The sequence below is a fragment of the Amblyomma americanum genome, chromosome 5 (genome assembly GCF_052857255.1).
Source record: "Amblyomma americanum isolate KBUSLIRL-KWMA chromosome 5, ASM5285725v1, whole genome shotgun sequence".
Lineage (NCBI taxonomy): Eukaryota > Metazoa > Arthropoda > Arachnida > Ixodida > Ixodidae > Amblyomma > Amblyomma americanum.
The window spans coordinates 23,787,829-23,811,580 of record NC_135501.1 but is presented as its reverse complement, the minus strand read 5'-3'; the positions used below and the strand labels follow the sequence as shown (position 1 = coordinate 23,811,580).

Here is a 23,752-nt window from a genome sequence, read left to right as displayed (position 1 = left end):
AGAAGGTGATATGTAATGTAAATGCTGTTCTCTGGTATTAAGAAAAGGAGTAGGAATTACCTAGCCACTTCCATGTTAGGTAAATGCAAGGATGCATTCTGGTTTGATTTTCTTGTATTTCTGGTTTATACCTCATACTGTGTGTGTGTGTGTGCGTGCATGCGCGCATGTGCACACGTGCACGCAAGTGTATATATTTATTTTTCCTGCAGTTATAGGACACCAGTCAGGAGGGGTGTCAGGAGAGGTGACGCAATCTCTCTGCTGCTCTCATTGCATGCTTACTCAGGATTGAATTAAAAAGAGCTGGGAAATAGGGCTAACCTGCAATTTGCTGACATTGGCCTGCTAAGTAACTCAGGCAACAAATCACAGCGCATGATTGAGGACCTGAATGAGTTGAATGGTGGGACTAAAAGTTAACATAAAGGAAACGAAAATAATGGCCAGCAGTCTGGGAAGGGATCAACCCTTTATGATGGGAAGTGAAGTATTGAATGTGGTAAGGAAATACAACTACCTAGCGCAGATAATAGAGTGTTTTAGTTTCACGTACGCAAACGTGAGAAGTCTACGCAGCCTGCACACAGGTGGTTTGAAACCCTTATAGTTACACGTACGCGAAACACGCTGCACGTTATGCCTAGTGCCATCTACTAAGAAACACAGACACTGGTTGTAGCCTAAATCATCCAAGACAAGTCTATAAGCCAAGCCATTCATAGCGCGACCGTTGCTATGACGACGACCAACGCTACTTCGTCAGGCTTAACAGCTGAAAAATCGCCCTTCTGTCTGAAAAACAAAAGCTATTTGTCGCTTGAAACCTTATGCGAGGGCAATGATGGGCAAATCGAAGGCGAATACAACAGTTTAGAACACGATATTGCTTCGAGAGATAGCGACGAAGCTGTTATCGCTGTGAAGCGGCGGGCAGGGCGCCGCCATGTTTGTCAACACTACGTACGCAAGCAACGCAAAGACCGCAATGTAAAAATCCGAATCTCACGTACGTACATGAGACTCACGCATACCCTTTGCGTTCTGCGCATGCGCACTGGTCACCCGTAAGAGCTCTACGTACGTGAAACTAAAACTCTCTAATGACCGTAAATCTTAGCCTTGAGAGTGAACTATGGAAGAATAAGGATGAAATGAAATGCATATTTGACAGGTGCTCTTAAGTCACATATAGCAGCTTACCGGTACGCCTCCGAGAGGAAAGTATATAGTGCCGCAGAGTTTTGTAAAATTTATTTGCTCACGCTCATTGCACGTGGCCTTATCATTTTGTCTGTGATGCAAGATGCAACCAGTTCTATCTCGAATGCTCGCAAACAGGCGGAACTGATTCTACTTTGTTCCAGACTGTTGTGGTTACTTTGCAAGCCATATCTCGAAAGTCATTGTTAGCATTAAACTGAGCACTGTCCGACGACCACGGAGCACTCTTATTGCTACACTGCCGCTGAGTCATTCAGTTCTTTGTGGGCGCAGGCCTGCCCAATAAACAGTTCCTTTTGGAAGCCCTCCTTGCTGTCTACTTGGCTGCCGTCGCCACTACATGACAATATTAATAGCTCTGTCTTGCTCACGTTTGGAGCAGAAACTGGGGAGGCGAATGAAAAGGGTTCAACTTAAATTGAGGTCAGCGCAGCGAGCTATGGAAAGAAAAATGATAGGTGTAACTTTAAGAGACAAAGGGAGAGCAGAGTAAGTCACAGAACAGACACAATTTAATGATTTTTAGCTGAAAATCAAGATGAAGCAGTGGATGTGGGCAGGGGTCGTCGCGTGGAACACAGTTCATTGATAGTACCTTTGAGGTTAATGGAGCGGATTACAAGCTGGAAAAATTGTGGCAGGGTATGGCAGAGCCAGGAGTGCTGATGAGATTAGGAAAATGTACACGCAGCTGAAACGGGACAGTGCTGATGATATCAATGAGGCAGTCTTGCAGTGGGCATAGCTGAGCTGTTACCAGTGTGTGCATTCATGAGAGTCTGATCTTGCTGTTCTTCGACGAGACTTTCCTGCTATGTTTTCGCAGTTTACGGATGCCCATTGTGTATACGGGTACCCTAAAAAGAACATGGCCCAAGTGGTTGCAAGTGGCGCCATTTTGATCATAGACTACATGGAGCCAAGGAGGGTGGAGAAGAAAGCTTCACCAACAGAGGCTGCTGAGCTAATCGGCTCCTGACTTCTGTCCAATCAGCCCTTAGCAGATTACCGTTAGTATGCCTGTGTCACTCTGGGCACTACTGTTGGAGCTAAATCAGGCATGGTGATTAAATAGCTTGCATCAATTGTGTCTCAATGCCTGCATGCTTTCAATGGGCCTTGTTGTGCTCTGTGTGAATTCTTTCTGTGCGGTTTGTATTTTATTTCATTAACCAGCTGACTAGGCCACGACAGCATTTTGCAGCAGCTGCTGTTGATTTTGGGTGCTGAGTACAGGTGCAGAAGCAGCAGTGCCTGGCAGTGGAGAAGCTCCTGCCCCGGGATGCCGTGGCTGCAGATGACTCGGGTACGGCACCGAGCGAGGACTGTGCAGTGCGCTCACTGGTGGTGAACCAGATGCACCAGTGGTCCTCCCTACTGGCCTCGCAGCGCAGCCAGGAGTGGGAGCTGCTGCGGCAGCAGCTCACCCAGCAGGGGGCACTGCTGCGCACGCTCATGCTCAAGGCACAGGCCGCCCAGATGAAGCAGCTGGACGCCAAGTTTGAGAGGCAAGCACTGCCATCTGTCGAGACTCACTTTGCCACAACACAAGGTCACCTTACATTTAATCAGACACCTCACAGACTGCAACTGAACTGAAGTATTATGTGGGGGGAGGGGGGGGAGGAGGGGGGGGGGGGGTTACATTAGAAACTGGGGTGAGAACAGAAGTAAATTGAACATTGTTATTTGAACATCGTTGTAGAATAGTAAACAAATTAACCAACTGAAAAATGGAACGAAGCGAAAACACTATAGGTCAACGTACACCAGATTCTTTTTTTTGTTTGTTTGTTTGATGATAACGGGGTGAGAGACAGGCGCAAGGTTGTCAGGAAAACTATTCCAATAAATGATTGCACGGGGCAGGGCTGATGAGTTGAAAGCGGTGGGTCTTCTGGAAAGGCATTTGAAACTGAGTTGAGTGTGCAGTTGATGTGGTGTGCAACTCACTTGTGTAAGAGGTAGGGTGAAAGCATGATGGATGTAAACAATTCTGTGAAAGAGGCAGATAAGTGCTATTGTTCTGCGAGACGCTAAGCATGGAAGGGACAGCGACACCTTAATGTTAGTTGTACTGGGATATCAGCTGTAGTTTCAAGCATGAAAATGAGCGGCGTGATTTTGTATGTGCTCTAGCTAATGGATGACTCATAAAGCACCACTACTAAAAATTGACACTGTGCATTGCAAGATTCAGCAACGCAGTTTGCAGTTCGAATGCACTGTTTGCTGTGCCATCAAGTGGCTCTCTCTACGTGCAGAGTTGCTGATGGCACAAGTACTAGTTCACACACACACACTGTTGCCGCCACCGACGCAAATCTCTGAAATGTGCCCTTAACAGCTGTCGCTGTAAAATGATTAACACAGGCCTGGGAGCATAACATGTTTGTGTGCTTTCACTACCTTCCCCACTGCCATGCTGGGTGTTTTATAGATAGGGGCCGGACTTTTCTGAAAGCATTATACTAGGAGTAAGCAGCAAAGTAGTAAAAGCATATCATAGTAGGAGTTAGAAATAAACATACGAGGTTGGTGTTCAAGTGACTTAACTTCAAAGTATCAAAGTTTGGCCTGTGAAACTAAAAAAAAAAAAAGGGCACAAGGATGCTGAATTTGGCGAGTTGGAGTGGATGCATATTTGGAAAATTGAGTGCAAAGCTAGACGGAAAGAAAGAAAACACACCAGTGCTCGTGCACATGTTCTTGCTTTTCGTCTTGTCTTGCACTGAATTTTCCAAACATGCAAAAAAGAAAGGGCCATCAGCCAGTGGTCTGCATGGCCCAAAGGTCACACAATAAGCCATGTCATGCGCCAACAAGCAAGCCTGTACTAGTTTACCGCAATGCACACCACTTGATGCAGGCCTCCTTTGCTCAAGCTCAAGTGTAAGTGCACTCATCCTGTGTTCTTTCTCTGTGTTGTCTGGTTTCCGCAAATTTTCATAGCCTTTCCAAGAAACCTGCCAACTAGTACGATGACATGTTTTGCTCATGTGGAAGTGTTCTTTGTCAGAACCATCTTTACTAGTGCCACTTTAAAGGGAATCATTACAACTGGAGCAACTGTGTTTACTTACTGATGTTATTTTTCTTGGGAGTGGTGACATTGTCCGGCAGATAACTGCTTACTTTCTTGAAGCACCCAGTTGTAGCTTAGTACCAAGCGGTAGGCCAAGCAGAAGGGTTTACTTGGATGTAGCATACATGTTGAGAGGGAAAAAAATTTGCACATATGCCTGCAGGATGCTGGGTGCAAAAAAAAAACATAACAATGTGCTTTGCCAATTGTGCTTTTGTCATGCACATTAGGGCACCTAGTGTTGTGCATTGATGTAGACACAGTTATGGCAGCGGCTTCATGCTAATAGCATTCCAGTTGGACACATGACTTTTCCGATTTGCTTTGCAGTTTTGGTCTGAGTACAGTAGGTTTCATGTAAAGATGGCTTTGCAGAAGTCGTATCGATCATGTCCATTGCCAGCCTTGAAGAATGTGCATAAATATTAATGCAGATTGTGTCAACACAGGAAACTCTGTTCTAACTTGCAGATGAGGACTATTGTACGTGTGTTATAGATAACATATGCACAATATGCCCCCTTTTTTTTTGTTAGTAAGCCTATCTTGAGCCAGTTCTTTCAGCACCATACATGTTGTCATTCAGTGCCATCACAGTGGCAGTGCTGTTGTTTTCTATTGCTAGGGTGACTGGCTAGGTGCTGGCCATAAAGTAATTGTGCTCACCACTCTTAACTGGTATCTGAGTCATATTGTCTCAAGACAGTGCCTGTGCTGTCATTGTTATTGAAGAGCTCTTAATTGTCTTGGCGCCGTTGTGCTGTCACAAAAAGCGGGTGTGCCAGAACCTGCATTTTTGCATTGAAAAAGAAATGCTGTGTTAAAATTTTTGTATTGTTTGTTTATTTCACTATACAGTATTGTGCATTTTTATCATGAAGACTATTAAAAATTTTCCTGCCTCAACCGCTGGCTCGTTCAGAGTGAAACTGCGCATGGAGATTGCGTATTGTAACTTTTGTCTCATAGTAAGTTTGACAACGGTACTTACCTGATTCCACTTTGCATGATGCAAACTCATAATCGTCTGCGCCGAGATTGATGGACCAAAAGCCATCAATGCAGAGTTTTCGCCAGAGGGCGGTGGTGATGCCATCTGTTGTCTGCAGAGGCAAACACCACAAAGTGAAACGCACCGGGGCAAGCTTTGCAATGTGCACGAATCCTTTGATGGCGCCACCGCTGCCCTTCTGCGACAACCTGGCACTGACGGATTTCAGTTCATCAATCTCGGTGCAGACAATTACGAGTTTGCATCATGCGTGGCCCTACTAAGTAAGTACCATTGTCAGACTTACTATGACACAAAAGTTTCCACAATACACAAGCTCTGTACGCAGCTTCACCACAAATGAGCCAGCGGTTGTGGCGGGAAAAATTTTTCAAGTTTTCACAATAAAGGTGCACAGTACTGTACCGTAGACTGATGCTTCAGCCTAATGCTTAGGACTAATGCTTTGGCACTCATGCAACCAGGAGGTTGTGGGTTCGGATCCCACCAGCAGTGTGGTTGTCTTGTCTTCTATACTGTCATTGAATCGATCTAAATTCTAAATGGCTACACAGCTAATTGCCCACCCTAATTCTGCTCACCTGGGATCAGCTCACCTGGAACTGTTTGAGCCTGTAACAGTGCAGTGGACCACTTTAGCATAGACCGTTTGATTTCTAGTTGAGGGGCAGGGGAGTCACATTCACTTGCAAACCTGATTAATGAAAATGAGCTGAACTTGTCTGTTGGAATAGTTGGGAAAGGTTGCAGAAGTGCTATCGCTTGAACTTTGCAGGTATAGCAGGCTCTAAGTGCCACAAGGGCAACTAGATATCGGAGGGAGTGGTAGTGTGGCTGGGAAATTGAAGTTGAACAATCATCATCATCATCATCATCAGCCTGACTACACCCACTGCAGGGCAAAGGCCTCTCCCATGTCTCTCCAATTAACCCTGTCCTTTGCCAGCTGCGCCCACCCCTGTGCCTGCAAACTTCTTAACCTCATCCGCTCACTTAACCTTCTGCCGCCCCCTGCTACGCTTACTTTCTCTTGGAATCCACTCCGTTACCCTTAAGGACCAGCGGTTATCTTGCCTTCGCATTACATGCCCTGCCCAAGCCCATTTCTTCCTCTTGATTTGGACCAGGATGTCATTAACCCGTGTTTGTTCCCTCACCCACTCTGCCCGCTTCCGGTCTCTTAACGTTACACCTATCATTTTTCTTTCCATGGCTCGCTGCGCTGTCCTTAAGTAGAACCCTTTTCGTTAGCCTCCATGCCCCGTAGGTGAGTACCGGTAAGATACAGCTGGTGTACACTTTTCTCTTCAGGGATATTGGTCCCTCAAGAGAAAAGTGTACACCAGCTGTATCTGTAGTGGTAGGGATAGCTGTAGGATATTGGTGTACCGCAGTGGTAGCCAAGTGGTTGAGCATCCGCCTCGCATGCGGGAGGTGCGGGGTTCGATTCCCAGTACTGCCGGGTACCCACCGGTAATACAATGGGTACAAGCTTTCCCCTGCCTGGTGCTCGGCTTCTTTAGAGTGAAATGCTTCGGAAATGGGTCTTTGACCCCACCTTGAGTAATCGAAAACACCTTGTGCCTTGGCGCTCTTTGGCCACAGTTGCCCTTGTGCCATAGAAAGCCATCACCACCAGGGATATTGGTAAACTTCCATTCATGATTTGAGAGAACCTGCCATATGCGCTCCACCCTATTCTTATCCTTCTAGTTATTTCCTTCGTGATCCGATTTCAGCTGTCACTACCTGCCCCAAGTAGACTTATTCGTTTACCACTTCCAGCATCTCGCTGCCAATTGTGAACTGTTGTTCTCTTGCTAGGCTGTTGAACATTACTTTGGTTTTCTGCATGTTATTTTTTAGGCCCAGCGCTCTGCTCTGCCCGTCTAACTCATCGATCATGCTTTGCAATGCATCTTCCGAGTGACTCAGCAAGGCAATGTCATCAGCGAATCGCAGATTATTTAGGTATTCTGTATTAACTCTTGTCCCCACCTGTTCCCAATTCAGGCCTCGGAAGTTGAACAATATGTCATTACATTGGAAAGGCAAGTCATTCTACTATAGAAGAACGGCAGATTGGGCGTGTTGGTAACCCATAACGAGCTTTTTTTCTACAGTACTAGGCAGCACGATATAGAGCAAGAAGAAACAAACGCAACGCTCAACTTACAACTGGATTTTATTTGAAGTAAGCAAGTCAGTTTATACACGCATAAAGCGAGTGCACACGCGCATAGTCACACATAGATGGAGCGATTAAAAACAAAAATAAAAATATAAAGGCACTCAAACGCACATATTGTACCCGTCGAACATGCTACCCATTGTGAAGCATGGCCATTTCTCTTGAAGATAAAACTAAAGATGGTTTGCTGACGCATCCATTAGATTTCCTGATAATATGAAAGGCCTTGGCAACTTCTCTGGTGGTCTAATTGTTATGAACAAATAACACTTCAGTACGCAATGGTACACAATGAGACGTGGAGCACATGACAGATGACAGGGCACTTGGGTATATTGCGTGCAGCTTACAAAGAGGTGATTATCTGTCATCTCCTGAGTTGGTGGACTGGTCTGAAGTTTGTAAGGAAAAGGCTTGATGAGGAGCTGATATACTTACTGCACACATGTTCATGTTGAATGCTGACGACTAGCCTGCGTGCCAGTGTTTAGTAATCTGAAAAGAAAAACACTGATTCCCAGATGGAGTCGCCATTGGTGATGCACCCTCTAGATGCCGGTTCCTAGACAGATGTAACAGAAAGGTGTTTTTGAGCATGCAGGTTGGTGCAGTGAGATTGAGTTGTGAGGGCAATTCCTCGCAGCTGTGCGAAGTGTAAACATTCTGCACTCACCCACTGCAGGGAAAACAAAGAGATGAAGACCAAGCAGGCCAAGGTGTCTGTGGAGACAGCACGTGAGGTGTCCAGCGACAAGACTTTGCGCAACAAGGCCGAGCGAGAACGGTGAGCCATTGGACAGCCAGCCTGACGGGCAGCGTGACAACTGCACTGCATCAAAAATGCCTTGCGCCGTGTTGTACAACTATTGGCAGCTGTGACCAGCACCTTTGCTCTGACCGCATGTCACGCTGAGAAGTTGTGTGAGGGCATTGCGTTCATCACGCTTCTCTGCTTCAAGCTCCATTGTTACGTTGGCATGTACAGCGGAATAATAACAAAGCCAAGCAACTTTTTGGTTTATAGCTTTTGCTTCATTATAGTAGCACATAATCTCTGTTGCAACTATCGCATGCCAATGGGCTTACCTGCAGCTATGTGTACCGAAGACAATATAGCCAGCATTTAGTGTGTTGCTGATGTGATTTGCAGGAGCCTCCTTGAAAATGTGCACCGAGCGTCCACCATGTGGCTATATAAACGTATGCCAACTGAATATCGTATTTCCTCTCATAGTTTGCGCACTTTTTTCTTTGCATTAAGGCTTTAAAAAGGGGGTGCAAAAAGTATGCAAAAATTTTGTGAACATGTCCTAAAAACTCTACAAATTTCATAATGCACAATATATACTGGATATTGCTGCCTCTACGTTGACCCCCCAACTCGCACCCCTCACTGGCCAACAAGAGAGTTGACTCCAAATATAGTGCGCATACCCCTTCCCGCCAAGCCCCACGGTATGTATTTCCCCGCGGGATGCAATGATGGTGCATGCACATCAAAGTAATAAGCACGCAACAATATAACAGTCATGAAGCCAGCGGTGAGAGGCAAATGTAGGTAACAGGCAATAAAACGGCACCCTCACTTGCAGCCCAGTTGACTAGTGGCAAAGCGAATAGCAAAAGGTTCAGTAGTTTTGGATTCTAGCACACGTGCAACTGTCACCAACCAGCAACCGCCCGTGCAAGTTAGCCTGGTAAACGGTGCACAATTCACCCCCTGGACACTCATATCATTCACAGCCACATACGGTGATGCGGACGCACCGATCTTCCCAAGCTTGTCTTGCATACACCCACGTGCATGCTCGTGGTCTGCTGCAGCAGGTAGCGCAAAATATGCAAATGGAAGTTTTTTTTATAAACATTTAAATAAATTATGGGTGCGCAAATTATGCGAGGATGCATATTACGCGAGTAAATGCAGTTTGTCAACACTGCCAATGTGCACCTGCGTCTTCCACAGTTCATATGGGCTTTGGAGCTGAGAAAACTGCTCTTGGAGGAATAATGTCAATGGGAACAGGGAGATCGCTTATTTACCATATATTTTGCTCTGCTTTCTGGGGAGTCATTAATACGGATCAATGACATCCTGGTCGAAATCAAGGGAAAGAAATCGGCTTGGGCAGGGCATTTAATGCGAAGGCAAAATAACTGCTGGTCCTTAAGTGTAATGGAGTGGATTCCAAGACAAGGCAAGCGTAACAGGGGGTGGCAGAAGGTTAGGTGGGCGGATGAGATTAAGAAGTTTGTGGAAATAGGGTGGCCACAACTGGCAAAGGACAGGGTTAATTGGAGAGACATGGGAGAGGCCTTTGCCCTCCAGTGGTTGTAGTCAGGTTGATGATGGGGATGATGAATTACCACAAACAGACAACATTTATAAATCACTATACCAGGGCACACTGCGTAAGTTGACTGCCGGCTGCAGCTAATTGCACGGAGCGTGACACAAAGGGCACTGGAAAACTGAGACAAAGACACACAGCGAACATCAGCAATAACTCCAAATCATTCGTTTCGTGGAAATCATGGTTTCCTGCATGACCGCATGGTTTTAGATTCGAATGCTGGAGATGCTGCGACGTGTCTGATTCCTGCATTCTTCTCTTCCTCCATGGATTCCCGCCCTTACCCATTTATCACGCCTTGCCAGTGAGCTCGCACACCATTTTTTTCCCTCTCCACATCTCCCCCAAAGAGGCGGTGCAGCCTTGCGAGATCGTTGCTTGGTTCGCCATGTGCCTAGTCCGCTCAGGCGCCGCAGCGTGTAGTTCGAATTATCGGAGGTGCAAGTCATTCAGGTTCGAATTAACAGGCTTTGTTTTATATAGACTCCTACGGAGCATGGACGGACCAAGGCGTACTGCTCGAATTCCAGAAATTCGAATTAATGAGCTTTCACTCTATTCCGCTTCTCTTGTGTGGTGCTCGGCAGAGCAGATTATATGCGATAATTTCGCTTTGCCACAGCAAATCGGTGCGGAAGTATTGTTAGTAGGGGTGTGCGAATATTCGAAATTTCGAATACAAATCGAATATGTTTGAGATTCGATTCGTGTTCGAGAAATTGATATTCGAGTATTTTCGAATATTCGAAAATTCGCGAATACTCGCCAGCGATCGTATACCGTGCCGACATTCATCATTTCGACCGTGAAAAAAACCACAATATCTGGGCAAATTAGCCAATGGTCGAGTTAAATATTCTAGGAAATCAATACAGACATCCTATTCCCTTCCTTCTCCGTCGATTATCACGCGGACCGATCGCATTCCGAAGCCGCTAAGTGGGCTTTCCCACATATCACACGTGCTGCAAACAAGATGGCCGACGGCGCGCATCGAACAATCGCAACGCGAAATCGCGCTTTTTTTTAATCTTACCGTAATACGTTACATATTGAATGCCCACATCCGAAGAATGCGTCCTGTCCTGACAACTGAACGTTAATTGGAAAGGCCGCATATTTATACTTAGAGACCAGCCAGTGCTTCGAATGATATCTTATCAATTCCTGCTTGCATCCCGGCACAGATATCTCACTTCTTTTTTCGATAGGCCAACCGATGGCGTGCTGACGCATTGCTCTCCGGATTCACGGATGGCCCAGGCTTCCAGGATTTCTCTTGTCAGCTTGTCTTTGCTCTTTTTCACTACCTGCACGTGGTGAAGGTCAGCAGGGCTTGTTTGTTTTTTGCAAGTTTCGCAATCTCTGCAGTGTATCGCAAGGTTGGTGCCAGACTTGCCTGCTATGGCTGTTGCGTGCTCTCTTGCTCTGTCGTTGACGCATCTCCCGGTTTGGCCTATGTAATGCTTCCCGCAGAATAGAGGGATACGATAAACGATGCCCTGAAAGCACTGAGAATACCTCGTTCTGTGTCCGATTTGGCAATCGGATTTGTTTTTCTGCCCATTCACTCGCGCGCACATGCCTTTCGCCTTGTTTGGCGCCGTGGGAATGATCTTGATGTTGTGCTTCTTCCCGATCTTTTTGAGATTGTGGGTCAGCCCATGAACGTAGGGAATAACGGAAAACTTCTTTCTTTGAGTCGATGCTTCAGGGGCACTTTCCTTTTCCCTGCCAAGCTTCTTCGGCAGCACGAGGTCTTCTGCTATGCTGCAGAGCAACGCCAAAGGATATCCGGCTTCCTGAAGCCTAGCAACTTGCCTCTGAAGGCCCTGGCTCATCTGGTGTGGACACGACTTCTTTAGAGCAGATTGCAATGCTGCCCTCACAATTCCTCTTTTGACCGTCTTAGAGTGGTTAGAGCTGAAAGGAAGAAACTGCTTCTTTGCTCGAGGCTGGTATGCCCAACATAGGTGCCCCGGCGAGAACTCAAGGCGTATGTCTAAGAAGCGTAGGACGCCGTGCTCAGGAAGCTCCCATGTGAACTTGAGCCCTGGACAGCTATTCTGAAAGGTGGTCAGTGTGCTGTCTTTTAGGGTGTCCGTGTCCTCTTTTTTCTGCTCGCATAGCACCAAGTAGTCGTCGACGTACCGGACGATCCTCACGATGCGTCTGTCCTTGGTTGCTTCCTGAATTCTTCTGTCGCAGGCCGCGAGGTATAGATCACTCAGGGCTGGAGCGACTCTGGACCCGATGCACACTCCACTCTTCTGAATGTACAGGGTGTCTTCATGGGAAGCGATGGTGGACATAAGGTAGGCTCCCAACAGCTCCAGGAAGGAGTCCACTGAAACTCCAGCGGCGTTTTGAAACGACACAGCTCCCTGCTTTTCTATAGTGTCTTGTAGAACACTCATCAATTCATCATGTGGGATGGAATAGTACATATCTTCAATGTCGAGTGAAAATCCATAAGAGATGTTCCAGTTGTTACTCTTTATCTCAGAGATTAGCTCTTCAGAGTTCTTGATTCTAAAGGGGTCATCCACGTTTACGTTGCTTAGTTGCTTGGCCACCTTTCAGAATAGCTGTCCAGGGCTCAAGTTCACATGGGAGCTTCCTGAGCACGGCGTACTACGCTTCTTAGACATACGCCTGGAGTTCTCGCCGGGGCACCTATGTTGGACATACCAGCCTCGAGCAAAGAAGCAGTTTCTTCCTTTCAGCTCTAACCACTCTAAGACGGTCAAAAGAGGAATTGTGAGGGCAGCATTGCAATCTGCTCTAAAGAAGTCGTGTCCACACCAGATGAGCCAGGGCCTTCAGAGGCAAGTTGCTAGGCTTCAGGAAGCCGGATATCCTTTGGCGTTGCTCTGCAGCATAGCAGAAGACCTCGTGCTGCCGAAGAAGCTTGGCAGGGAAAAGGAAAGTGCCCCTGAAGCATCGACTCAAAGAAAGAAGTTTTCCGTTATTCCCTACGTTCATGGGCTGACCCACAATCTCAAAAAGATCGGGAAGAAGCACAACATCAAGATCATTCCCACGGCGCCAAACAAGGCGAAAAGCATGTGCGCGCGAGTGAATGGGCAGAAAAACAAATCCGATTGCCAAATCGGACACAGAACGAGGTATTCTCAGTGCTTTCAGGGCATCGTTTATCGTATCCCTCTATTCTGCGGGAAGCATTACATAGGCCAAACCGGGAGATGCGTCAACGACAGAGCAAGAGAGCACGCAACAGCCATAGCAGGCAAGTCTGGCACCAACCTTGCGATACACTGCAGAGATTGCGAAACTTGCAAAAAACAAACAAGCCCTGCTGACCTTCACCACGTGCAGGTAGTGAAAAAGAGCAAAGACAAGCTGACAAGAGAAATCCTGGAAGCCTGGGCCATCCGTGAATCCGGAGAGCAATGCGTCAGCACGCCATCGGTTGGCCTATCGAAAAAAGAAGTGAGATATCTGTGCCGGGATGCAAGCAGGAATTGATAAGATATCATTCGAAGCACTAGCTGGTCTCTAAGTATAAATATGCGGCCTTTCCAATAAACGTTCAGTTGTCAGTGTAGCATCGTCCTCGTCTGTGTGTTTCTTCGAAGTCTTCATTTACTTTCCGCTGCCATTTATTCGATCATGCACCAACTAGCTCAACAATCCACCTTATTAGCCTTAATCTCCACAAACTTGAGCCTTTCTACTTGTTACCCGCATCAACTGGAACCACAACACCTGTGCCAATACATCGCCCTCTTCACCTGCCGGGCCCGTATGTTGTCACTCTGCCTTCAGAACAATCTTCTGGCTCACGAACTAAGAGCCTTCTTCGGGATGATCTCGCCCACACAAGGGAATGCAAGAAAGATGATGAGGATACTACGTTCAGAAGTATGGAGGCAGATTCGTCTGTTCAACGAATTTCTCAAGGTGAGAGCCTCGGACGAAACCTCGTTTCGACACTATTCCGCTTCCACACGATTTTGCACCGAGCATATGTGGAATGTGTGGTTCCTCCCATTTGTAAAGGCTTGCACAGAGAAGCAGAGAACACGCGTCCAATTAAGAAAAAAAACCCGTGGTCACCGTCGGGAACCTCCAGTTATCATCTTTAACCAATGACGTGTTGGAACACGGACCTAAGTTCGCGCTTCCACCTAAACTTGACGCTGCAGGGAAGCTCGCCATCGTTAGACATGTCGCCGCCAAAGCGGATGATGAAGACGCCAGCCGAATTGTGGCTGAAGGAATTGACATTTTATGTCGGTCAAATGCAGGTGAACGACGCAAGAAAAGTTTCGAACCAGTCATAAAGGAACTGAAAGGAAAAAACTTGAAGCTGTGCCTTGCGGACAAAGAAGGGGGTTTTGTGGTGTTGGATTCCTGCAGCTACAAAACGAGAGCCTTGGATGCCATGAAGAAGAACTTTCGTGAAGTACACAAAAAGCATCTCACAACAGCAAAAAAGAAGGTTTTATCGATGCTCGAAATCGCCAACTTAGGGCCGCTCCACCTCAAGGTAAAAGCGACAAGACAAAGCACCCTGTCCGTGTTTTTCAGTGCCAAAACGCACAAAGTTGGGATCCCTTTCCGGGCGATTCTGTCAGAAGCACACACTTGGCAGATGCTTCTTTCGGCTTATCTTGCCAAGCAACTAAGCAACGTAAACGTGGATGACCCCTTTAGAATCAAGAACTCTGAAGAGCTAATCTCTGAGATAAAGAGTAACAACTGGAACATCTCTTATGGATTTTCACTCGACATTGAAGATATGTACTATTCCATCCCACATGATGAATTGATGAGTGTTCTACGAGACACTATAGAAAAGCAGGGAGCTGTGTCGTTTCAAAACGCCGCTGGAGTTTCAGTGGACTCCTTCCTGGAGCTGTTGGGAGCCTACCTTATGTCCACCATCGCTTCCCATGAAGACACCCTGTACATTCAGAAGAGTGGAGTGTGCATCGGGTCCAGAGTCGCTCCAGCCCTGAGTGATCTATACCTCGCGGCCTGCGACAAAAGAATTCAGGAAGCAACCAAGGACAGACGCATCGTGAGGATCGTCCGGTACGTCGACGACTACTTGGTGCTATGCGAGCAGAAAAAAGAGGACACGGACACCCTAAAAGACAGCACACTGACCACCTTTCAGAATAGCTGTCCAGGGCTCAAGTTCACATGGGAGCTTCCTGAGCACGGCGTACTACGCTTCTTATACGCCTTGAGTTCTCGCCGGGGCACCTATGTTGGACATACCAGCCTCGAGCAAAGAAGCAGTTTCTTCCTTTCAGCTCTAACCACTCTAAGACGGTCAAAAGAGGAATTGTGAGGGCAGCATTGCAATCTGCTCTAAAGAAGTCGTGTCCACACCAGATGAGCCAGGGCCTTCAGAGGCAAGTTGCTAGGCTTCAGGAAGCCGGATATCCTTTGGCGTTGCTCTGCAGCATAGCAGAAGACCTCGTGCTGCCGAAGAAGCTTGGCAGGGAAAAGGAAAGTGCCCCTGAAGCATCGACTCAAAGAAAGAAGTTTTCCGTTATTCCCTACGTTCATGGGCTGACCCACAATCTCAAAAAGATCGGGAAGAAGCACAACATCAAGATCATTCCCACGGCGCCAAACAAGGCGAAAGGCATGTGCGCGCGAGTGAATGGGCAGAAAAACAAATCCGATTGCCAAATCGGACACAGAACGAGGTATTCTCAGTGCTTTCAGGGCATCGTTTATCGTATCCCTCTATTCTGCGGGAAGCATTACATAGGCCAAACCGGGAGATGCGTCAACGACAGAGCAAGAGAGCACGCAACAGCCATAGCAGGCAAGTCTGGCACCAACCTTGCGATACACTGCAGAGATTGCGAAACTTGCAAAAAACAAACAAGCCCTGCTGACCTTCACCACGTGCAGGTAGTGAAAAAGAGCAAAGACAAGCTGACAAGAGAAATCCTGGAAGCCTGGGCCATCCGTGAATCCGGAGAGCAATGCGTCAGCACGCCATCGGTTGGCCTATCGAAAAAAGAAGTGAGATATCTGTGCCGGGATGCAAGCAGGAATTGATAAGATATCATTCGAAGCACTAGCTGGTCTCTAAGTATAAATATGTGGCCTTTCCAATAAACGTTCAGTTGTCAGTGCAGCATCGTCCTTGTCTGTGTGTTTCTTCGAAGTCTTCGTTTACTTTCCGCTGCAATTTATTCGATCATGCGCCAACTAGCTCAACAATCCACCTTATTAGCGTCCTGTCGCCTTCATAACTCTCCGAGCTGGACCACAGCCATCCCGTTTTGTAAACTACGCTATGCGGGAAAGCCTACTTGCAGAATGTCGCGGGAGCCTCCTGAAGGGGCTCGTCGAGTTGTCACAACAGGGCAAGCAATCCTGTAAAAATCCCGCCTATTGCATAGTGCATTGTAACCCGCGCACCTCTTAAGTGGCCGTAACGGCAGGCGTGGCAACGATCGGAAGGCCCCTGTCACTAGGTCAAAAAAATAGCCTGGCCGGGTAGTTTCGGTTTCTGAAGTTCGTCGCTGCCCCGCGGCAACTCCAACTGTCAGCCAGCGCATTCGCCGGTAGTCCAATCCCAGCTCCGCGCAGCTTTCGGACGCCGACTGGTGTGTTGCAGGTGATTTCTTTTTCTTTTTTAGAAACCATCTCGCCGTTCCGACGCCAGTGTGTGTTCCCCGTCCTCTTGCTTGCATTTGTGCTGTTCTTCCAGCACACTAAAACGGGCGGCTCGTCATGAGCTCACAGCTGTTAGCGCGATGAAGCCGCCTCATAAGGCCTTACTGCATCTTCGCATTTGGCACGGTTAATTTAACAAGCCGAGGCTTTCGCATGAACCGAGCATTTCTTCCTGTCCCTTGAACTCCAAATGAATGAGGTTTTACTAGTCATCATGTTATTTTTTGTTGCCAGTCTTGTCATTTTATGGATTTTGTTTTGCATGACCTCATTATAGTTTGGATACTGTTATGCTGTCTAATCAAGTAGTATACATTTCTGTGCACATTATGTTTTTTTATGGTACTGAGGCAGTCTAGTTTTGCTTATTTTAGTTGCAAAGGCCGTGCACTATTTTGAAAAAAATAAGGGCAACAACATTTGCTTGTTCATCATTTTCTGATATTATTTTTTTGTACTGAACAGGTATTCGATTCGATGTTCGAAGCCTTTTTTTCCTCATATTCGTATTCGATTCGTATTTGTAGCATGCCTGATATCTTGTTTGACTTGCCTTTATTTATGGTGTGATGCTTTGGTTTCGATCTTAAGCTGACCCCCCCCCCAGCAGTGATTTTACTATTAACTATAGCGAGCACTGTCTGGATACACTGCAATATTTGGCCGCAAATTACTGTATTTGAATAGATCGAATAGTAAAAGTGTAATGGGAATAAAAGAGTGAATGCTATTCGCAGAGTATTCAAAGTTTCAAATATTCGAGCATCCCTTAAAGGAAAGCTTGTTGGGAAATCGCGGGGTTGCAGTGGAGCGTCAAAACTAGAGGTGCAACATAGCAGACTTCTAGGACTGAACTGCTCATGCCTGGCTTGTGCCCCAGGTACGTGCCGCTGTACTTTATTTTCATGTTCTGCCGCATTGCATAGCTGGCACCAGCTGGGAGTGCCATACTGAGCGTCACTACATTGTGGCATCGGTGGGTGCTACAAGCTTTTTTGTTCAGTTTGGCTTTTAGTTCACTGTGACCTTGATGTGTGGCACTTGTCTAGTATGGCTGTCACAGAGCTTCAGTCCTTTCATTTGGGGTGCAGAAATTTGGCTGTGTGGCTCCAATAACACTCTAATATGATTGGGAAGAAGTAATATTTCTGTTTATGGCATGGAATGTCTATGTTGGCAGAATAAACACGTTTCTTCAGAACTGGCATCTCTTCACTCGATCATGGAGCCCGTCTAATCTACCGCTAGTTGAAAACTCGTTTCAGTTACTTAATGTCTGCTCTCCTATCAGCACCCACTTTGACAAGATGCACTGCCACCTGTATCACCATCGCGAACCAGTCGCTATTAGGTGGGAGATGCCAACGCAGTTAAGACCACCTCAATAATAATGCTTTATTGGCACCATATAAATACGTGATGTTGGAGGCCAGCAGTAAAAGCTACAGGCGCCTTTACACACGTGACAGCATCACAGAAGCAAGGAAATGATATGTCTCTTAATTGCCAGAAAACAAAATAAATAACATGAATGCATCAGTAATTTCTTTCTAACAAAATAATTGCCACACAAATTCATTACAACATTAAAACAAACATTAAAATAATTACAACAGAAATCCAGTTAATGCTTTACTGGACTTGGACCAATAGAAAGCTAGCAGATTTGCTCTGGAATAGTAGATCCCAATGCAAAACCAGCTACTGTCCTTCTTGAACTACTTCAGCCATCAGAAAACTGCTGGTCTTCCTGCTGGGTGCATCAGTTGTGCACTATGACCGGGGTCACTGCAGTCAGCAGTAAAGCAGTAGACTTCCTGCTGGTTGCACATTAAACCAGTTGAAACCAGTACATTAACCAATTTACACCCGGTTTTGCACGGACATGCTTATGCTGGCCTTTCGATGCAGGCGTTTGCGTGAGAAGAACAGCAACAACACCAAGAAGTTCATTGAGGAGCGCAAGTCGGCGGCACTGAAGCAGAGCAAGGAACGCGAGCGCCTCAAGAAGGTTCACGAGAAGCAGCTCCACGACCTGCAGCGTGAAATTGACAACGTGAGTGCTGCTTTCTTCTCACATTCCACCCACCCCCAAGACAGGAAATTTTACATGGGAAAATCATGCAGAGCCCAATCTTTCAGCCAAAAAAGTCAAATAAATACATCGCTCAGATGGGACTGGCCCCTCCAAGCATGACCCGTAAACCTGCCCCTGCTTTTGCCACCGGCATGTCCCGATGTCATCGGTGGGAGCTGAGTGGTCGTTGCTGCTATGCAGGGCCTCGAGTTGTACAACACGGCCGAGCTGGAGTACAAGCTGTGTGCCAAGCTGGAGTGCTTTGTGTGATGGCTGCCAAACAGTGGCTGCCGCTTCCCTGGCTGCTGCTATCACCGCCGCCACTGCAGTGACCACCACCATCTCCTCCTGCTGGCTCCGCATCGCCCATGGTCACTTCCAGTCGAGGGCATTGCCAAACCGTACCTGCTCTCAGTCCACCCGTTTTGTGCCATGGGTGCAAATGTCCTGGGTTATGCAGGAGACGATGTGTGCTTGCATGGGGTCACTTCTGATTCGCATAACGTTGGTCTTTTAACAATAGCATTTTGTGAGTCTGTGTTTGGCTGATGATCAAGCCAAGCCAAACTGTTCCAGCTCATATTGAGCCAAAGAAAAAGAAGAAGAAAACTGTGGGTAGTTTCTTTGTTTCTTCTCCTGGTGCAGAAGAAGGGCAGCTGCGCAGACCTAGGTGTGCATTTGTCTTCCCGTGGGGCTGCACATTTCACACCGAGAACCAAAGTTCTAATTTGGAGAATGTAGCCCTCAAATCCTGTCAAGTGTTACGGCATTGATGCGGTGCTACAGACCACACACGAGGCAAAATTGGTGGCTGGGCTTCCTGAGGAGTTGGAGCACTGCAGCACAAACATCCGCCTGAAAAGGCGTGTGGCCCTTCAGGTGAAGCCCTCTTTGAGGGGACAAAATAACCAATTGCCAATGACATATAGTCATATTTTTGCGGGCGTCTCTTGTAAACTTGTGAACAAGCAGAGGAAATGTGATTGGATATATTTCTGTCAAGGAATAGTGTGCAGTGCAATGCACTTGAGCCACTTGCCACCATGCAGCTGGTGCTCATGACTGTATACCATTATGGTCTTTTGGGGCCTGCCACACTGGCTCACAAATTTATTTGGGCCCTTTGTGATGGTACAGTGCATGGGCTTTTCCTGGCTCTTTTTATCTCCACAGCATTGTATTTAATTGTTATTTCACTTTTTTTATTGTTGACCTGATATTCACATACAATTGTTTTTCTTTTATTTTGGAAGTTTTTGGAGGCTTTAAGCTCGTTACTATCTTCCTGTTCTGCTTTATTTGCTGTAGCTCAGCACTGACAAACGTTTGTATGTGAAGGCATTGCATGATGGACTGACTTGGCCAGCAGCATAGGATGTTTCTAGTGGAAGCTTGAGCACAATCTTCACCTCGAATGCTAATATAAGTTTATTGCATTGCTGTGGGAATGTGGAGTGATTGCCACAGCTGGGACGCTTGTGGCGGTGAAGAGCTCTTCAAATGACTTGCCACCACAAGTCGGTGATGGGTGGTAGTGAAAAAAAAACTTGGGGGACCACCTTAACCACATTCTTAAAGAAGAAAATGGGATAGCATTTGGAAGTTGGCACTACCCGTAAAATTCTGAAGGACCCTCAAAATTTTGCAGATAGGCTCACCCCAGAAATTCTATTAAGATGGATCCGTGAGGATTAGTGGGTGGATTAAGGTGAATTAATGAGGATGAGTTGGTGGCGTCAGGTGAATTTGTGGGGATTATTGGGTGGGTTGAGGTTGATTAGTAGGATGGATTAGTAAAATCTCATACGGTAATCCAGTGGAAGTTTCCAGAACATTCTAGTCCTCAGATTTTCAAATTTGGCGGTGGTGATGACATCACAGCCCTCTTGACCAGTCGGGGAATTTTGTGACAGAGAAGCGAGAAATATGTTGTGAGATAACAGCCTAAATGCTATTGCATTAAAAAAGGAGATGTGCACTTCCAGCAGCAGCTGCCCCTCTCTTGGAGCCAAACTGTTTCCATGGTCTGATGTTCCACCTACCCTGCTGTGCCATGGTATAGTGCCCAGCCTGGGGTGCCTTCCCCCTCAAGTTGTGGCAGCTTGCAGTGGCTACACGGGGTGACCATGAGTGATTCCTGGTATGAGGGGAATGGCTGTATTTTTGACACCCCCAGTGTGTTTCTCGGTACATGATGACACCTTTTACGTAGACCCGAGCCTCACAACGGGATCTGAGAGACCACAGCAGGGCTGGAGAGTGTCTGACACAGAAGGACTCTGGCTCTTGAATAACGCTTCTCTCCTCTGAGGTTCGCAGTTCGTAAGTTACCTTTCATGAAACAGAGGCCAAATCTGGCCAGTGTTGGTGTTTTGAATTTTGTTGTGTGTGTTTGTTTAAAATGACCCAGGGAGTTACAAGGGTTGTTGTTAAATGAGCACTCTGTTGAATGTTACTGCAGTGAAAATGGAAACTGCGTGTCTCTTTCTCAGGTGCACGTGGAGCAGGAATCCTAAGGGAGACTGGAGTCTTGATTGCTTGCTAACACATATTCTAGTCATTGAAGTGTTTCATTTCTGAGTGCTTAATTAGTGAGGAGAAAATGCTGATCCAGAGGCAGTGAGCATGTGAGTTTGAAGTGGCTGACCAGCTTACTATCTGGGCTGCATGCAAGCTGCACATTGTCCTCATATCTCTGGGGTTCAAAAGCAATTTATGTGTTTAACAGTGTGCATTTACTTTGGAGCAGTGTGTCTCTGCAACATACTGATGCAGGCTTTGAGGCTTCTCTCAGGAGGAAACAGCACCTGCAAGAAGAGCCTGGGAAGTAGGCTTTGCAGTGCCTACTGTTGTTGTTACTTTGCTGTTTATTTCTTACATTGTGAATTATTGTGTTGCCCTTGTGTTCCTCTCTGAGAGCATGTTGTGCATGCCTTGAGCTACTGGAGCATCCTGAAAGCCACACTTTGTGTGTGGCTGTATTTAGTTCCTACAAGTCTCTGCCCCCACTGATTTAGCTGAGTCCACGGTTAGACGTGGTAGCCATGCAGTATTCGAAGCCTGTTGTGCTGCGATTGTTTAACATGACAAAGGCATGACCCGAGCTCTTTTTTCTTTTCTACGGCCTTAGAGAGCCAGTTGGGAGTGCAGATTGGTGCGCTGCTGGTCTTGTTTTTCATCTGGTGCACTTATGTTTAAGCTAGTCAGTGTTGCTGTGATGAAGTGAAAGAAAGGAAGCACAGTGAAAAATCTTTATAAATTAATTGGCTCTTGTGCCTTGTCTCATGGAAATGGAGCAGTATTGTAGATCCCAGAGCTGGTATATATTTAGCTGATCAGAAACCAACATCACCTAGCTCTTTGTCGGAGCAACTTTTGATTGGTTGTACCACCGAGTATATTGTGGACTCGTGTTCACAGGGCAGTTGTTTATCATATTTATGCGTGAACATCTTTGCGAAATCGGCTTTCTCGTTGAATCTGCTCTGAATGTTCAAGGAGGCACCACTCGGTGCAACTCTGGGCATCCCCGTTTGGTGAGCCATCCATTTGTAATTCATCTCACAAGTTGTTTGCAGCACTGTGAGAGGTAGAGCTCCTTCATCCAATCAGGGCTAAGCAAGACAGCAAATGTTCCCTCAAATATTTGAGCAGTGTTGTGATTTTTTGAGCAGTTATTGCAGTACGTGATTGGAGAGGTAGTTCAAGATGCTGTTTTAAAAGCATAGTGAGTGTTTTATTCACTGCTTAAACTAACAGAGAAATTGCACAAACACAGCACTGCGGAGCCTGCCATTCGTAAACATGGTGTCTGCCAAGTTGGCTGACTTTCCCGCACTCAGCCGCTGGACACTGGTGCTCTTTCCTTTCTAGTGATAAAGCCAGCAGTCGCAGGGTAAAGGGTGCAGAGGAATATTTCTTGCAGTGCACGCCATTCTGATTGGCTCAGATTGCCGCAGCCTCCACAGCACTGCACACAACTTATGAGATGGGAGTACAGAGCAAGACATTTTTTTTCACACTGCTGCAGGACTACGTTTCAGTTTGCCCACATTTACTGAAAACATTGTGGTGCCACCACTTTCTTCTTGCAACAGGCAACTAGACATCACATTTCTGAATTGAGCTCCTTTTGGTTGCATTGACTGCATTTCAGCCACTTTAACGATCACCGTGGCTTCCGTCGCTTCTACCGTTTTTTTTTTCCTCTTTGAAGAGGATTTAGCCAAGGATGGTGCTTTGAGTGAGCTTAACTCTATTTCATGGTTAGCCGTTCCACGCCCTTTGTTGCCTGACCTGTCATTCCAACCGTGTCTCAAAGTAGACGACTTGATTTTTCCAAGTCTAGTCCACATTCTGTTTTTGGGATGGCAGCCTTCTCGGGGCAGCTTTTTTTCCCGGCTCTGTGCTGTACTTAAAGACATGCTGCAAAGTAGCTTTGATGAAGTGACAATCTTGTCTGTCCTCTTTTCCGGCACTTGTTGACACCACTCAGGTATTGATGTACATGCTTATGGTAAAAAGTTCTGACTGCCTCTGAATCCACCACAACTGTTGCAGGGTCAAATTCCTTTTTTTTCTTTTCCCTTTATTGCTGGACCTTTTCTGTGACCAGAAAAGATGATTGTAATAGAGTGGATAACTAGACTGTCCTGTGGGACAGATGCAGAAACTGTGTTGGAAGCAAAGCGTACACTATTTATTTCTGTGTAATAAAAATTGCACAATGTAACTTGAACCCTCTCTTTTTGGCATTCTTTGTATTAAAAAAAATTTTATGTTCTGGTATTAATGGCTGCACATAACGTCAGACGTGTGGTGTGCAGAACCTGTGAAACAGAAACTGTGTGCAGTTTTGCAGTGTGTATTTTTCTTTATGAAGTTGTTAACAACAGTTATCACACTTCTGTGGATATATGGTATGTGTGAGGGCGTACATAGATCTCTGCTTTGTTTCTTACTTTGTTCCTTTTCTGCACTAGTGCACTTCTTTGTTAGCTCACTTTCCTCACATTTGTCATCGGGCAGGTTCTGACCCAGCATGCTGCTATAGATGATTCCGAGTGCGGTCTATGCCAAATGCTAAAAATCGGCTATGAAATTACAGGCCCTAGTGTTGGGCACCTTGGCTGGTTAC

The 23,752-nt window shown here is 46.4% G+C and overlaps 1 protein-coding gene across 1 annotated transcript in view; it reads left to right on the top strand.

The window, feature by feature from the left end:
- Positions 1-23,353, top strand: part of norpA (no receptor potential A) — a 151,063-nt gene extending 127,710 nt beyond the window's left edge. Inside the window, exons 27-30 of the mRNA XM_077664649.1 lie at positions 2,461-2,732; positions 8,195-8,296; positions 18,450-18,594; positions 18,817-23,353. Of these exons, the coding sequence (XP_077520775.1) occupies positions 2,461-2,732; positions 8,195-8,296; positions 18,450-18,594; positions 18,817-18,885 (588 nt within the window). The 3' untranslated portion in view covers positions 18,886-23,353. The remainder of the gene's footprint in view (positions 1-2,460; positions 2,733-8,194; positions 8,297-18,449; positions 18,595-18,816) is intronic.
- The last annotated feature ends 399 nt before the right edge of the window (positions 23,354-23,752 follow it).